Source organism: Pteropus alecto, unplaced genomic scaffold (genome assembly GCF_000325575.1).
Source record: "Pteropus alecto unplaced genomic scaffold, ASM32557v1 scaffold110, whole genome shotgun sequence".
Lineage (NCBI taxonomy): Eukaryota > Metazoa > Chordata > Mammalia > Chiroptera > Pteropodidae > Pteropus > Pteropus alecto.
In genome coordinates, this window is record NW_006431920.1 from 7,566,288 (window position 1) to 7,583,607 (window position 17,320).

At 43.9% G+C, this 17,320-nt stretch overlaps 1 protein-coding gene across 1 annotated transcript in view; it reads right to left on the bottom strand.

The window, feature by feature from the left end:
- Window positions 1–14,585, bottom strand: part of SGPP2 (sphingosine-1-phosphate phosphatase 2) — an 89,423-nt gene extending 74,838 nt beyond the window's left edge. The window contains exon 1 of the mRNA XM_006906672.2: window positions 14,289–14,585. Within this exon, the coding sequence (XP_006906734.1) occupies window positions 14,289–14,507 (219 nt within the window). The 5' untranslated portion in view covers window positions 14,508–14,585. The remainder of the gene's footprint in view (window positions 1–14,288) is intronic.
- Between the last annotated feature and the right edge of the window lie 2,735 nt (window positions 14,586–17,320).

Consider the following 17,320-nt stretch of genomic DNA (forward strand, 5'->3'; position numbering starts at 1 on the left):
CATCAGACTGGCCTAAATTTTAGATAGAAGCCATGCTGAAGTGGTATCTCTTTGCACTGCCAGTGCGGTCCGAACCCCCACCCCCACCGCCGCCGCCACCCGCTCCCCACTGTAAGATGGAATTCATTCCAGCAAAGACCTGATGGATAAAAATAGCAGCAGAGCAGGCGCAGGAGCAGGAGCAGCAGCCACTGGCGGTGGCAGGCAGAAATGATGGTGAAAAATAGCGTCTGAGGGCTTGCGCGATGCCAGACACAAAGTGTTGGGCAGACCCGCTGAGCTTCCATCTCAGAACCCCAGGAGGTGAATGTGATTCTTTCCCGTTTCACAGATAAGGAAACCAAGGCGGGAGAGCGTATGGGATATGCCCAAGGTGGCATGGTTTGCAAGCGTAAGAAGCAAAGCACCATCTTAGTCTGTTCATTATGCTGCCTCCGCCAAGGCAGAGCACAGACCTTCTGCCCCGCGGAACGAGTGGCCAAGCAGGGCTCAGCGCGCAGCCTCAGTCAATACAAAACCGACGGTTAAACGAAAGTAAAAACCAGTACCTGCTCCTGGCATCACACTGATCCCCTGAGCACGACTAAAATAGAAGAAATGGTGGGAGGGACAACGGTGGGGGAGGAAAGACCATCTCTGCTGCTCCTTCTCGCCAAGCTGGCCTCATAAAGCCTTTCTCTCAGTAATAAAACAAGCTGGAAGTTTAAAACAACAACAACAAATGATCTGCAGGGCACTGCCAGGTATACTTCCATTTCAAGATGCAGTACTTCAGCTTCACTAGATGATCGCCATTCTGGTGACATAGTTTCCATTTAAATATTGTGAGAATTGTTAGGGAATAAACTAGTAAAAATATCCTTTTCCTTTTAAGTGTGGGCGTCACTACATGCATACGTGCCTGTTGCTTCTGCAGCGTTCTGCAATGTAACACTGTGATTCAAATTTAGCCACTCTTGATTTCAGGCTTGTTCATGCAGGCCCCACTCTGGCTGATCTGCGACTCCAGCTGTGCTTGTGGTCAAAATCTTTCCACTCCTGAGCACTATAAAGCAGTGCCAGCTCTGAAGAAGGAAGAAGCCAAGGGCCCCTGAGTCGAACCTCTCCAGTGTTACTACATCATGTTATAGTGCATTCATATACTGCTACACACTTCAGGGTTCAAATGTAGGTACAGAAACACATTGCAAAAAGAAACTAATTTGTAAAACATTTTGAATATTTAGCCAAGAGAAACTCATTTAGTTAGCACCCTAGGGACTGGATATTTTATATGTTTAAGGATGTTCATATAATTAAGCAAATTTTATGACACTGGTATCTAATATTCATAGACACATGAAGATGAACTACACAATTAAGTTATCCAATAGTTTTCTGTGCTTATGAAAAACATCACCCAACCAAGCCAAAAAGGGGCGGGGGAGGATAGAAGTTGGAAGATACTTTTAAAATACACTAGTACAAAAAGTCCATTAGATAATATTTTTATAATATCTGCTATAAGCAGTAACATTGCTTTTGACTACATCATGGCAAAGATTAAGTCTGTTCCATCATGAAAGACTGGTTCAACAAAGAAAATCTCTTTTAACTCGACCTTTTATAAGATTAAAAGAGATTTAAAAAAAAAAAAGCCACATATGATCCTCTCATTAGGTACAGGAAAATAATTCAATACAATGTAGTCATAATTCATGAGAACATCTCTTGGCAAATAAGCTCTAAAAGGGATGGAAAAACTACATCAAATAGAATATTCTATGGTAAAACGTTAAAGCCGCTCCTTTGAAACAAAGGACAAGAATGTTCACTACCACTGCTACTTGCCGTAATACTAGAGGTCCTCGTCCGTGCAGTAGGTAGGAAAAATTAATAAAAAGTATAAGAATTGAAAGAGAAGAAATAAAATCTTTTTTTTCATTGTTTTCATAGCAAACACAAAGAAATCCGAGCGTTTGTTAGAATAAAAATGTGGCAAGATTGCCAATACATAAAATTCAATTGCATTCCGACACACCAGTGGATACGTCATAAAGATGTCAATTATCCCCGAGTTAACCGTAGATTTAATACAACTCTGATTAAATTTATGTTAAAATTAGTATCACCTACAAATTATTTTCAATTTCTTTAGGAAAGTGAAGAAAGTTATAGTCTTAGAAAATTCATTATTTTAAAAAGAAAATATCCACTTAGTTCTTGAAATTAGTAATTATGTTTTCTTTTAAAATGAAAATTGATAAATTGCTACATCATTCCTTTTAAGAACCACATCAAACATTTGGCAATGGTCATTGTGATGCCCCTAAATTGAGACCTACTTTAGGATCCTTTTACTTTAACCACTGTCATCAGATTGAAGAACCAAGATCCAGCGCTAAACACTCCCACGATATTGCAAGCAGGTGACTAAAGAGCTAAAATCACTTAAAATTGTTTGGACATGCTAAACACTCCCACGACTAAAGAGCTAAAATCACTTAAAATTGTTTGGACCTACAATGATAAAAAGAGATCTTCTAAAACAATGTTTAAAGAAACCGCAACAGAGACTTGACGAAAATTGACTGAAGAAGTTGGGGGTTATAACACTCAACATCTGCTTTACTTAATACTTTTCTGAGCTCTCTAATACTACATTTGGCCAAGCAAAGACCTTTCCGGGGCCCAAATCTTTCCACGGATTAAGATATTCCCTTTAGTGCAAAAGGACGTTATGCATTTTAGGCTCTTAACGTTTCATGTGGTCTAGACAGAGTAGCAAATGGTGTCCTGTCATTTCCGGTGGGGTTTTCATGCAGCGACATGGCGGGAGCCATTTTGTTTCATTGGAAGTACTTCGGGAGGTTTAATGAATATCCCCTCAGGTAGGGATCATGACCAATATAGCTGATATCTGGGACTTTGTCATGAAAATGTCAATGGTTATTTTTAAAAATTCTTATATGAAACAACGTTAGTACTCTTAGTAACTATCTAATATTCCTCAAAATTACAAAGTATCCTCTTAGAATTTTTTCTACAAAATAAAAAATGGTTTAATTTTCTCTAAATATAAAACTACTACCTTCTATTGTAAAAAAAAAAAAAAAAAGTGCAAAAAGTACAGAAAAGCATTAAAAGGAAAAAACTTAAATGTCCAGAGGGGACTACTGATAACATTTGGTTCATCACTCCAGATTCTTTTTAAAAATGTTTTTCAATATGTGCTTATCACAGTTTTAAAAATTGGGCCATATTATAAATATCATTTTTGAATTTGCTTTTTTTCGTTGAACACTATATCATACAGTGTTTCCATGTCTAGAAACATATGGAATTTTAATTACTTTCAAGATATTCTTTAGATATTGTGATGAAATTTTTCCCTTTGTAGAACATAGTTGAAAAAATTTACAATTAGATATTGGATAAATTAGATATGGTGATAGGAATTACCTGTGGGAGAACAAAAATCAAACAACCAGATATGATGGGTCAATCCAGAAAAAGCATCCATGAAAATGTGAGTTTATGTGCTTCTATTCTGTGTCCCCTGCCACAGCCTCAGCCACTGGCATTTAGAGTCCAGTTGAAATAAAGAGAAATCTACTTTCCTTTTTATGGATATTAGAGACAATTTTCTCTTTTATAATTTTTCTATTTAAAATTAATCCCCTATCCTCAATGAAATTACATATGGGCAAAAGTAAACCTCAAAAATCATATCTTATGCTAAATACTCTCTCGGTTTTGTTTCATTTTAATTCCTACTATAACAGCTAAAGCCAGGCTGCAGGATCAAAAAGTGGGGGTGAAAAGTAGAAATAGAGCCTAGATCTCAGATGACTTTTAAGATGTCTCCCAATAAAGAAAGTCAAAATGTCAGATTCTAGGGACTCTCAGGTTGAAAGTAGGGGAGTTGAAGATATTGAGCAAGTTTGTAGATGAAGAGAAAAAATGACAACTGAGAGGAGACTGATGACTTGATGTGAGAATTCGATGTACTTGCAACATCAGTTTGAAGTGGCTTAATGAAACAAGATACAATAGAAATTTTTTTTTTTGCAAAATGCCTGCAGCTATAATTCAAGTCAGTCGATCTAGGATTAAGGGCAAATGGACTTTTCTGACGCTTGAACACCTGTCCGTGTTCTCCCTGGGCAGCTGGGGAGCAGGTTTGCAACCCAGCCATGAAGCTCTGCAAATAGACACAGCTGCATGGCCAGCTCAAGAAGCACCTCAGAGGAACATCTCCCAGATGCTGCTGTGTGTTTCCTGGGCTTCCTGCAGAGTGTGCAAAGAATACCTGGAGCAGAAGCTGTGAGAAGGATGGCAGGACCGATGTGTAGAAGGCAGTATTGATTTTTTTAAGAACTTTTTATTTTGAAATAACTATCAGTTCACAAGTAATTGCAAAGGTAGTAAAGAGAAGTCCCATATACCCTTCACTTGTTTTCTCCCAATGGGAATATCTGACATAATTATAAATATCGTATCAACGCCAGGAGTCTGACATTGGTATAGTGCATGCAGAAAAAAAAAATCATCCCTTCTTGAAAGAGGACTTAAATGGTGGCCATGAAATAGAACATCAAAGATTCCTGCTTTGTTGGGCTATTTCCCATAAAATTCTATGGGAATTTTGTTGGGCTGTTTTCCATAAAATTCTATGGGAATTTTGTTGGGCTGTTTCCCATAAAATTCTATGGGAATTTTGCCACTTGAAAAAATGAAAACATACCCAGAAATGACAGAAAGGGCATTTTTCCCATAGGCATAATTACCCAATGAATGGGCATTCCCAAAAGCAAGAATGAATCTGGTTTGTTTTAATTCAACTAATGGATATGAAACTGCCAGCGAGCATTTGGGGAGCTGGAGGTAATATCCAATGCAGTCCAAGGACACTGTTACTTTCTTCCCAAGATTCCCAGGCCCGCACTCAAGGTATCAGGTGGTTAACCCTTCCCCATCCATCCCCCCTGACCCCCATACCTAAGGATTTTTTCTTTGTTTTTGAAACAGTTTGTTAATCAGTTCATACTGTGTTTGAAGCAAGAATGAGAGGAGAAAAATGGGATTCACGGTATTGAATGGATTTTTCAATATCTTGTTTTCTCAATATGTGGAATGTATCTCACCAGGTAAGTAGAATAATAAAGACCAGTGGAGGCCCCCAATTTTAGCACTTTCATAGATTCCTAAAATAGACAGGAGCGCTCTACATGTGCTGCCAGGAAACCATGACAGTGTTTTCTTCGTGGAAAATTGTGTTCTAGATAAAATACCTTTGCTTAAGATAGAATTCTTAACAGGACGAGAAGATTTAATGATTAACACAAAATGGAACGGCAGCAGTGAAAGTGCTTTTTTTTTTTAAATTTGAAAGTTCTGACATTTTAATTAGGAGTCAAGAAAGTTAAAATTAGATTCGACTTGCTGTCAATAGCCTTCCTAAAACATAGTCATTTAATCGCATTAAGTTGATAGATGTTTCACTATCACCAACTTTTGGCAGTACCTAAACTCCCTTCGCCGTGTTCAAGAGAAGAAAGCAAAGCCATAAAAAATTTACTCATTAATCAAAATCTTTCATCGTTTCCTGGATAAAAAGGAAGGAGCCAACACTGACAACAAAATTAAGGTAAAAGAAGACACAGCCAGGAAAAGCGATCAGGGATAAAGTGACCGCCGTCGTGACCAGAAAGAGCAGGTGACCGCATTTCTGTCAAGAAAGGTAAGGTTGAGTTTAGCATACCCTTCATGCTTCATTCAACAGGTACTGGAGGTACCTGCCATGTTTTAGGAATGCATTAGGTCCTGGGGGTGCACAGGTGAGGAAGAAAGATCTGGCCCCAGTGACCCACCCTCTCCCAAGTACACAAAAATGAGAGAATGATCTAAGTGCAATTATGTGCATGTCTCCAGAGCAGTAGCGACCAGCACCTTCTGGTTGCAAGGGAGACCCACCCAGGCTCCCTCCGGTGACGGGAGTTCCTTATAAGACTCCTCAGGAAGTCAGGAAACTGCCGGCAGCCACACAGCCAGCCATGTTCCCTGAGCCATTCTATCCTGAAAGTCGAGTCCCTCCAACACCTCCCTGCAAAAGTAGGGTCTACCATAGTCTGAGCTTTTCATCCTGCTTTTACCATTGCTGCAGACTTTCTGCTCTCCTCTCCACCTTGGGAGTCTGCTGTCCTACTGCTTTTTCTGTCACAAGGCTGCTGTGTATGGCCTCCTCTTTCCCGCTGAAGTTCATCGCCACTCTACCATGTATGTCCCTATTTCTGGGTCTTGCAGTCAGACACCCTCGGGGAGCAGTCTGATTGGATCTGTTAGTCACTGTCCAGTATGCAGTATCTCAATCTGACGAAGTTCTCAGGCCAGGCCATTTCATAAGACGCTGACCAGCCTATAGAAGGCTGCCTCTGACTCAAGGGCTGACCCCCGATCCGGTCAGCTTACAGCTCTAAGGACGTCGGTCCCACGATTCAAAACATGGCAGCCTATGTTGGAAGAAATTGTTTGTGGTTTCTTTGCTCCTAAGCTGTTTGAGGGTGTGGGAGACACTCTAAGTATCATTGAGAACCCCACACAGATATTAAAGCTTGATTTCATGTTAGTCCCATATGTGCTGCTTTAAATATAACATCGTCATTTCTTAAATGCTTCAGTACCAGGCTCTGTCAGTACCCACATAGGCATCGCCAAAAAAACTTTCCCATCAGCACAGTGACACCCCGAGAATCTTTCTTATCACGGTGTCCTGGTTGCCAATTCTGAGTTGGCACATGGAACGGAATTGACTTGCCATCCCCCTATCTACAGGATGAAGTCCAAGTTCTGTAGGAAGCCACATTAAGGCTTCGGCCTCAAACCCTGGCTCTTGCCCAAGATTCCAGCCAGTATTAAATTACCACCCGAATTTCTTTATGCAACCTGTGCTTGGGTATTCTCTATTTGTCCGTCCAGCTTTCCCCAGGGAGGCTGACCTTAATGGGATGACATCAGCCAGGCTCCCAAGCTCCCTGGCTTCTGAATTTGGCCAAAGGGAGGCTCTGGCAGGATATGAGGGGGCATGTGGAGAATGAGTTTGAGATGTATTTCCCCCACGCCTCCTGCCTGGCTATGTTTCTCTACTTAAAGCCTGAGCTCCTGGCTAGGGGCCTCCCTATGACACCTGAGCTCTCCTTGGGTCTGGGGCTAACGGAACACTGTCCTCTCCCCTGGCTTTCTTTGGCTGGACTTACCTGCTCTAAGGTGCTCATCCTCCATGTTGGTTTTGTCTAGCCCTGCCCATACCTTTGTAAGGGAGCCCATCATTGAACTCCCTTCAAGTACCCACCCTCTTTAAAAAACTTTAGACTTATGTTTTAGAACAGTTTTCAATTTACAGAAAAATTGAGAACATAGTACAAAGAATTCCCATGTACTCCACACCCTTCCCATACACTTGGCAGCCAGTTTCTCCTGCCATTAATATATTATTGGTATGATACATCTGTTACAATACTGGTGCATTATTATTAACTAAAATTCATAGTTGATTTAGACTTTTTTGGTTTTTAACTAATATCCTTTTTTTTTCTGTTCCAGGGTCCCACCCAGGATACCGCCATTACATTTAGTTGTCATGTGTCCTTAGGCTCCTCTTGGCTGTGAGTTTTTCAGGCTATTCTTGTTTTTGATAACTTTGACAGTCTTGAAGAATACAGGTCAGGTTTTTTGTAGAATGTCCCTCAGCTGGGATCTGTCTGATGTCTCTCTCGTGATTAGACTGAGGGTATGGGTTTAGGAGGGAGAGACACAGAGGTGAAGTGCAATTTTCAACATGTATCGAGACTATATAATTTCAAGAGCACATACTGTCAACATGATCTGTGTCTGTTGATGTTACACTTGCTCACCTGGCTGATGTAGCGTCTGCCAGGATTCCATGCTATAAAATGACACTTTTCTTCCTCTCTCTTTCCATATTTCACTCTTTAGAAGGAAGTCACTATGTGCAGCCCACGCTTAAGAAGAGGGAAATTATGCTTCCTTTGCCAGAAGGTGGAGTAGAACCTATGTTCTTTTTTTTTTTTTTTAATTGAGGTAGAATAAACATAACAAAAACTTTGCCATTTTAACCATTTTTAGGGATTTCAGTTACCCTTTTTCAGTAGGCCTTCTATTTCCTGCTGGGGTTTTTACTCTACCTGAGCTGTCAATATTCACCAAAAATGACAATGTGTCTTTATATTTTATCACATGACATTTCCAGGCAAAGAAAAGGGATCCTCCTCTCTTTATCTATGTGACTGACTCCTCACTGTTTAAGCCCCGACTCGTGACTCCATGAGCTCCTCTAGATTTTGTGAGTTACTCCTTCTATTGTTTCCCTGGCCACGTATTTATCCGTCTAGTCTAGTATATTTTTTGCGTTGCATCATTGTCTTTGTGGATTTCCTAGGGCAGAAACTAAATCTTATTTATCTTTGTATCTTTATGGCTAAGAACTGTCCCAGAAATACATTTGCTGATCACTAAGTGTTGGCTGGAAATAAAGGAAGAAAAGATGAGCTAGAAGTTGAAATGGCCTATTTTTTCCCAAAGATTAAAGAGAGTGTTAACACCTACTATTGGTGAGGGTGTGGGAAGATCTGTATCCATAGTTATATATCCTAGTACGCCCTTTCTTTAGGGCAAATTGGTAATGCAATACATTGGCAAATAATATATGCATATTTCTACCAGCAAGTGGAAATTTCAATTAAGCTATTCAAGAATTGACTCGGTCTTGGCAATGATTTTTTTTTTTTTTTTGACACCAAAACTAATGGCAACGAATGCAAAAATAAGCAAGTGGGACTATATCAAACTAAAAAGCTTCTACACAGCGAAGGAAACCATCAACAAAATGAAAAGGCAACTTAGCAAAAGGGAGAAAATGTTTGTAAATCATGTATCTGATAAGGGATTCATTTCCAAAATATATAAAAAACTCATGCAAATTAATAGTAAAAAAAGAAAAAAGAAAAAAGAAACCGAAACAATCTGATTAAAAAATGGTCAGATGATCTGAATAGATATTTTTACAAAGACATACAGATGGCCAACAAGTACATGAAAAGGTGCTCAATACCACTAATCATCACAAATGCCAATCAAAACCACAATGAGATATCACCTCGCATCTGTTAGGATGGCTATTATTAAAAAGAATAGAAAATGACAAGTGTCGGTGAGGATTTGAAGAAAAGGGAGCCCTGTGTACTGTTGGTAGGAATGCAAATTCGTGCAGCCACTATGGAAAACAGCATGGAACGTCCCCAAAAAATTAAAAATAGAACTGCATATGATGCAGCCACTCCACTTCTGGATATTTAGCCAAAGAAAAGGAAAACACTAATTCGAAAAGATAAATGCAGCTCCACGCTGATTACAGCGTTATTTACAATAACCTAGACAGGGAAGCAACCTAAGTGTCCATTGATGGACGAATAGGTAAAGAAAATATGTCTCTCACACACACACACACACACACACACACACACACACATACACACAACAGGAATATTATTCAGCCATAAAAAAGAAGGAAATCTTGACATTTGCAACAACCTCGGAGTTGGGCCTTGAGGGTATTATGCTAAGTGAAATAAATCAGAGAAAGACAAGTGCCATATGATCTCATTGACATGTGGACTATAAACATAACAATAAAACTCAACTCATAGATAGAATAGATGGGTGGCTGCCAGAGGTAGGGGTGGAGGTTGGGTAAAATGGGTGAAGATGGTCAAAAGATACCAACTTCCAGTTATAAGATGAATAAGTCACGGGATGTAATGTATAGTGTGGTGACTATAGTTAATAACACTGGATTGTAGATTAGAAAGTTGCTAAGAGAGTAGATCTTAAACGTTCTCATCACAAGAAAAGAATTGTAACTGTGTGGTGACGGATGTTAGCTAGACTTACAGCGGTGATCATTTCACTCTATATACAGATATCAAATCATTATGTCGTATGTCTGAAACTAATATAATGTTATATGTCAATTAAATCTCAGATTAAAGAAGACTGTCACGATATGTGGAAAGACACTTGATCAAAGATGGTATTTTTAATGTAAAAACTGGAAACAATTTAAAGGCACAGCAGCAGGCCGACTCGATTTCGGGGGTATCAGTGCTACGGATAACATAGCCATTACCCGTCAGGCTGACTATTTACTGAGTGATTATCTATGGCAGTCCAATGGGCACGGATCTAACGTTTTCTTTGTACTTTTTTAGGTTTTTTCATCTGAACATTATCTGTAACTAGGAAAAGAATGATCAAATGTACCTTTTCAAAGTGGCTTACTATGCCATTTTGAACCTGAATATTCATCTAAAGATAATCAAAACTTGAAGTTCAATCTTTTGGCCTGTTTAGTTATAATCAAGCCCAGATGTCATAGCTGCCATGGCCGCTGCCTCTAGCCCTCACCACCTTCGTCCAGAACACACTAGGGTGGTGGATTCCAGGATAAAAGAATTCAGAGCTTCCCGCATCTGTCTGCCAGCTTCTCTGAGTCCCACCTCCGACCTGAATCCTGGACATTGTCCTTTTGTTTGGTTTTTAAAGCTCTTCTTACTGACTGTAATTTGCAGCCGGAGTTGGAAACCCATGGTTCTATTCCACTCTGCTCATTTTGCAGATCGGACAACTGAGGCCCAGAGAAAATTCAAAAGGACACCAAGGCAGAGCCAGATCCAGGTCTCCCGATTCCTATGGGGGTTTTTGCACTTTATCAAGCCAATAAAATCAAGAGCGGGGTTTTGTAGATGGAAAGGCCCTCAAATATTCCAAGAGCGAAGACTTCTAAAAATAACCTGTCTTTCATTCCCCTCTCCAACCCAACTTTAGAACTACATCTCAGCAAATAGTTATCGAAGAATATTTCTTGAGCACAGTGTAATTTGGAAAGATTATCTCTGGTCTAAAGTAATGACAGGAAAAAGCACTGCAAAGTCTAACCTAATGCAACAATGTTGAGTAAGCAAAGATGATAGAAGTCAAAATACTATTATATCCAAGGGTGGCTTTAGCCCTGGAAAAATAAACACAGTTCTGATTGGGCCTTTGCCCTTCTAGCTCGGTCCTAGGATCCCCACCTCTTGCTCTTGGCAACTGCTGAGCATGTCCTCTGATGGTCACCCTTGCAAACCAAAAGCAATACTTCCTCTTTCTACCCAATCTCTACCATGCTCCCAGTCAAGCCACAACACTCACAGCTTCTCAGTGAGGCAGATCAAGTGAAGCCTCTGAACTTCCCCCTGGAAGGTGCACAGTAGAAAGCAGTTTAGACTTGAGGATTCAAAAGAGCTGACTGGGTGGGTATCTGGAAATTACGCAACAAAGCATTTAACCCTTTAGGGCTCAGACCTCTGTCTGTGAAATCCACTACCGCCGGGACTTATCCGAGGTCCAGTCGGACTTACTCAGTGACAGCTTTGTGCATGCCAAGCCCAGCCCTGATTTGTAAAAGATTCACTTAATCTTTAAGCTGGCCGGTGTGTGGTATTAAGAGAATTTATAAAGGAAAGCCCTTATTCAATCATTTCCACACTTGTCCTGTTTTAAGAATTAAAATAAATATAGAAAATGTGGGAGTTGAGAACATTGCATGTTTGTATCCAGTCACTCAAATGAAGAAAACGACTTCTCTGTCGTTTGAAGGGTCTTCAATCAATGTCCTAGTGCTACTTCTGAGCTATGTGGAAAATTCTGATTTTCAATATTTACTTCTAAATTTTTTAAAAATCTTTTTTTCGTCCGGAATTAAATTTTAGCCTTCTCTTATTTTATCCTGCTCTATAGTGAGTGCAGCCATGTACTGGATTTGCCGGGACCATTTGGCTCACTGAAGGCCCAGGCCCTTCAAGTAGCAAGATGACATTTCTCTGCAAGAAATCTGCTTATCTTGCTTTTAAAGGGCTGATTTTTACATTGCCATCTGCATTCCTTTATTCACAAAATCCACTGAGCTCCCATGTGCCAGGCATGGGAAGAAAAGCGTGAGCACACGGACGAGTTTCCTGCATTCTTAGAGCTTAGCAGCCACTGAAGGACACTGGCAATAATCAGATCTCCATACAAAGGTTTGTTTACACAGTGTAAATACATGCCGCAGTGAAGAAACACAAGAAGGAAAGAGTATCTATTAATAAGGGCCGAGACTGCAAGGGGAGTGAAGGTTCTCTTGAGGAACTGACCTTTGAAACCAAAGGGTGAGTATAGATTCTTGAGAGCAAGGACAGGCAGCTAAGGCAGGCCACAGGCTGCGCAAAGGCCAGAGACCCAGGGGAAATACCTATTGGGGAAAAGTTTCCTCAACTGTCCATTTAGAGTCTTATCAGTTATCTGGGGCAGGTATGCAAACATCCTTTTGGGAACTCCACCTACATTTGCAAATGAATCTTCCCACTCGAAACCAACTCATCGTCAAAAAGATTCATTAACCTCTCATTTCAAATGCTCTGATGGGTTTTTTCCCCCCATCGCACATCAATAAGTGATTTCTTATCGTGAATTTTTAGGCTTCTCTTTCTGTTTCTTGCTCTGTAGTGAGTTGTGTGTGGGATGGGAAGGGGAAATCTCTTCCATTTGGCTCATTCAAGGTCCAGGCTCTCCAAGGAGCAAGAAGACATCTCTCTGCAAGAAATCTGCTTATCATGCTTTTAAAGGGTATGAGAGTCCTTTTCCAGACCACCTTGCCAGGGGTAGTGCTTAAAACAGTTTGAAAAGCACTAGTGGAAAAGGTACTCTTCTTCAGCTTCCTGAATTAGGAACACAGAGTAGAAGCTTGAGCGGAGAGCAACAGAAAGCTAGTGCATCTACCTGTGGGTCTAAACAGCAGGTGCACAGAAAACACCCTGCCACATTTCAGGGAAGGGGAGCGACTGGTTATCCCCTTGCTTCGCCCCCTTTTTAAGGCAAGGCAAAAAGGAAGTGGGGGAAGGGTGTCTCAAACTCATCTAAAAATTACTGGATGTCATATGAGACAGAGAAGGAAAAATAAAAGGAGAAAAAAAAATATCGCAGAGGAAGATTTCTCTAGAGTGCAACACACAACCCCTCTCACCCTCTCAAATTCTGTAATTCCATGCCCGCAATATTCCATTTCACATAGAAGCCAGGTTCTTCATAATTCCTCAGTTACTAGATCTAGAAACCGACACATAAATGCCATCTTCCTGTCTCCAAAGCTTCCAGGAAGAAAAAAAATGTGGTTTCCTTTACCCATTCCCAATCCCCCCCTCCCCGAAAAAGAGAGTTGGAATTATTAATACAGTCCTTCTGTCCTCGCACGCCACACTTTTTACCTCCCCCAGGAAAACGGCAGCTTCGGTGGGTGCCCAGGGCATCTAGCTGCTAGAGAGAGCCCTCCAGCCCAGGCGCAGCCATCCTCCCAGGCAGACAGATGAGGCACGTTAGCATTTGCAGCCTGTCTGGTCCCTTGCTCCTGGAGTCCTTGCGCACTGCCGCAGTGGGTTGTATAACTACACTCGTATAACCCCACTCGAACGCCTAGAGGGGAGCCTGGTGAACACCCCTCCTGACATCTGTTAAAAGTCACTGGAGACAGCTAATACAAGACCCACCAGGCAGGGGGGGCCCCCCAAGGCTCTGAGGGAGGGAGGAAGGCAAACCGCAGTTAGGAGCTCAGCACTGGCGGTACAGAGGGGGCGGGGCGAGGTTTGTAAACCTCCCCAGGAGCAATGATTAAACCTGAAGTTCTGTCCTTAGAGCTGGCGAAGTAGGAAGGTGAAGAGCACACTGAACCCCCGCTACACCCCATTCGTGCGGATCAGGAAAGGGGGATGGAGCAGAAACTCCACGAATGCTGGAGGAGTTCTCAGATTTTCTCCCCGGGGAAGCCTCCCGTGAAAATGCCAAGGACATCACCGCTCCTCTTTTCAATTACGTAACTCTTACACATTTGGACGGCTATACAAGAATATAAATTTAACTCCTTATGACGGTAGAAATAGACTGCATTTAAAGCTTGGGGGTGCATGTGAAATCCGAATAGCCCTGGTTGCCACCTGGCAGCGTTAGAGGGTGGCATCCTGGTGACCGGACTCCTCAGCCCCCGTGCCCCACTCCACACACACAGCTCTGGGAGCCGGGTTGCTGCTGGGGATGGAGCCCCCTCGGCTCTGCAGGTGCGGCGCACTCCGGTCCCCGCGTCGCGGAGTCGCCTGGACCAGCTAGTCCGCAGGGCTGCCCCTCCCCCCTCCTTCCCGCACAAGCACCTGGCCCGCGGTTACCTGCGGGGCCTGGGCTCTCCGCAGCCCATTGGCCGGCCCCTCAGCGCCCTTGCGGCTGGTGGCAGAGTGATGTCCAACCCCGGGCACCAGCGCCGCGCCCTCCACTGGGCCGGCGCCGTTCTCGCGGGGGCCTTCATCCGGCGCCGGGAAGAGCCCGCAGCGGCGCTGGAAGCGGGCGACAAGCTGGGAGTCCTGCAGGCTCCACAGCAGCTCGGCCATGGTGCGCCCGGGCTGCCGCCACCGCCGCGCCTGTGCCCTCGGCTCGCACTGTCCCCTCCGCCCTTGCGCTCGCTGGCCCTGCACTCAGGGCGCAGGGCGGGAACGGCCCGGGGCGTCTGCCAACAGGTGCGCCTCTCGGGTCCTAGCGCCCGCCTGCCGCACGCGGAAGCCCAGGTATCCGCCTCCGCCCCGCTCCCGGCGCGTCCGCCGCGCGTCCCTCCCCGCGGGTTCGGGCGGGCTCGGGCGCTCCCTGACGTCCGCCAGCTCAGCGCTGGGCGGAGGAGCACAGGTGCCTAAGCCGCGCCTCTCGGCGAACGACCGCGTCTGCACTGCCTCCAGGCTGGAGCATACGTGCCAGCTAATGGGGGCGGCGGAGCACGCGTGGACTCGCGGGAGTGCGTCCTGCGGTGCGCGGGCGGACCCCTTAGTGACCTTCCTTTCACTCTTGAGCCCAGGGTGGGATCGGATTTCCGCTCGGGCTTCCCGCACCCAGCCCTCCACTCTTGCCTGTGAGTGACAACTTCTGGGGAGCAGAGTCAGCCACCTGAGGAAAATCCCCGAGTTCCTTCCAAACTCTGCGTGATGCAACGTCTCCACCAAGGCCCGAACTTCCTCGACCTTGCTCAAGAGCCTTGGCGTTTCAAGATGGGCCTCTAGTCACCCTCTGCGTCCCCGCCCCTGCCTGTGTGATTTGGCAACGCGGGAACACTTATGGACGCGTGGGAGGGAAACGCGATTCCTTCTCGGTCTTCTGCGTTGAGAAAGAGGACGCCCGCCCCACCTCCTACTCCCGCGCCTTCCCGCTCTGCCTCTGTTTACACGATGGCACGCGAAGACTGAGCGAGATCTTTCGGGGCCTTTAGACCTGAAGAGAACAAGATGCTGCAGGACCAGTGGAGGATTGGACATCTCACCGCACCTGCGCCTGCCTTCGCGCAAAGGAAGATTCTCCCAGGAGGGTTTTCCCGCCTCCCTCCTGAATCTCCTTCCTCACACAGGCCTCCGAGCTTTCTCACAGGGACCGAGAGGCAAGTCAAATCGGGCCCAGCCGATCAGCCAGCGACAAAAGTGCGATTCAACCCTTCTGTCTTCTGTTCGCAGCGAGGGCTGCGTTTCCTGGTACCTCGTCCGAAGCCTACTAAGCATTTGGTTACACGAATGACCGTCAACAGACACCCGACACTACCTTGTTGATCCAATTGTGCTGTTAGTCTAGGAAGTCTCTGGGATGTAGCTTTCCAGGATGATTTGGTCTCTCTCATGCCTCCTTCCCAGAACTTTCTGAAGATTAAGATCAAGGTGTCTGAGACAGCAATGAAACTCTATTTACACGTAACTTTCTCCACTTAACCTTGGGAAGAAGCACAGAGCTGCTGTTATAATCCAGCTGCATCACACACAGATAGATGTCTGGAAGCAGAAGGTGCCTCTCCCCAATGCTGCTGTCATTTACAGCCACTGAGACAAACCCCTGTGCTTTAAGTTTTAAGAGCTGGAGTCGCAGTAGGTCAGGACCTGTTCTTTTTCTGTGTCAAAGAAACATGTTCTCCCATGAAGACACCTGAGTGATGCGTCTCCCACAATTGATGCTTCAGTTTTCCTTTCTCCCAATTAAGAAAGAAGCAAAGCAAAACATGGCCCATGAAACGTAAGGCCAGATAATCGTATATTCAGACAGTATATTTTATCTCCTTGGAGGAGCAGGCACTGACTTTGGCTTCCAGCCGCCTCCGTCTCTTCCTGAGATAAAACAAGAATACTCGCTTCTAAGACTGCTGTGTGTGGCAGTGCGTGGCTCATGGCACCGTCACTCCAATCCCTTCCTCTGTTGTCACATGGTGTTTTCCTTCTGTGCTGAGTTCTCAGTGTCCAAACCTCCCTCTTCTTATAAGGTCACCAGTCTTTGGATTAGGATCGACTGTAACACAGTATGATTTCATCTTAACATCTGCAAATACTTTATTTGCAAATAAGATCGCAGTCAGCAAATAAGGTTCTGGGCGGACATGAATTTGGGGGGAACACTGTTCGACCCAGCACAGGTACTCACTCTGTGCCACCTATGTGCTCAGTACTTTCATACCATGACTAATTGAATCGCCTTTTCTCTCAGCAGCCCTATGAGGTACAGAGCCCCTCAATCGTGGAACTCATATTTTAGTAAGGGAGACTGCTAAAATATCGTAAATCAAATAAATGTGTACTTTTACGGATTGATAAGTGCTCTGGAGAGAGGGGAACATGGTGGGTGGGGTAGGGGGAAGACGTTTTTAGGTAGCATGGTTATGTCTGAGGAGAGGATATCTGTGCAGAGACTTGAAAGAAAAGAAGGAGCCTACCTTATTGAAATCAGGAGAAAGAGAGAAGAAATCGCAGTTGTGAAGACCTTGAGGCAGGCCCAAGGTCAGAGTGTTGGAGGAGCCACCAGGAGGCCAACATGATGGAGACACTTGAGGACAGACGTTGACTTGGGAAAGGTAGGCAGAGGCTAGGTCAATTAGGGCCACATAGGCCATCGTAGGAAGTAATATCTCACTTTACGGATGAGAAAACTAAGGCTCAGAGATAGAAACTTGCCCAAAGCTACGCTACTGATAACTGGCATAAGGAGGATTTAACCCAGGTCTGACTCCAACGCTTGTTCTCTTTATTACGAAAATACATTCTATTTCCAGAATTTATCTTTACTCTTAACTTTGGTATTGAAAACTATTCCCAGTGTATAGTAAGTGCTCGATAATTCCTGAGTCCATGAATGTCGTTCTAGACTGAGTAAAGTCTCACATTTTTCAATGCTCGTAGAGCTAGCAACT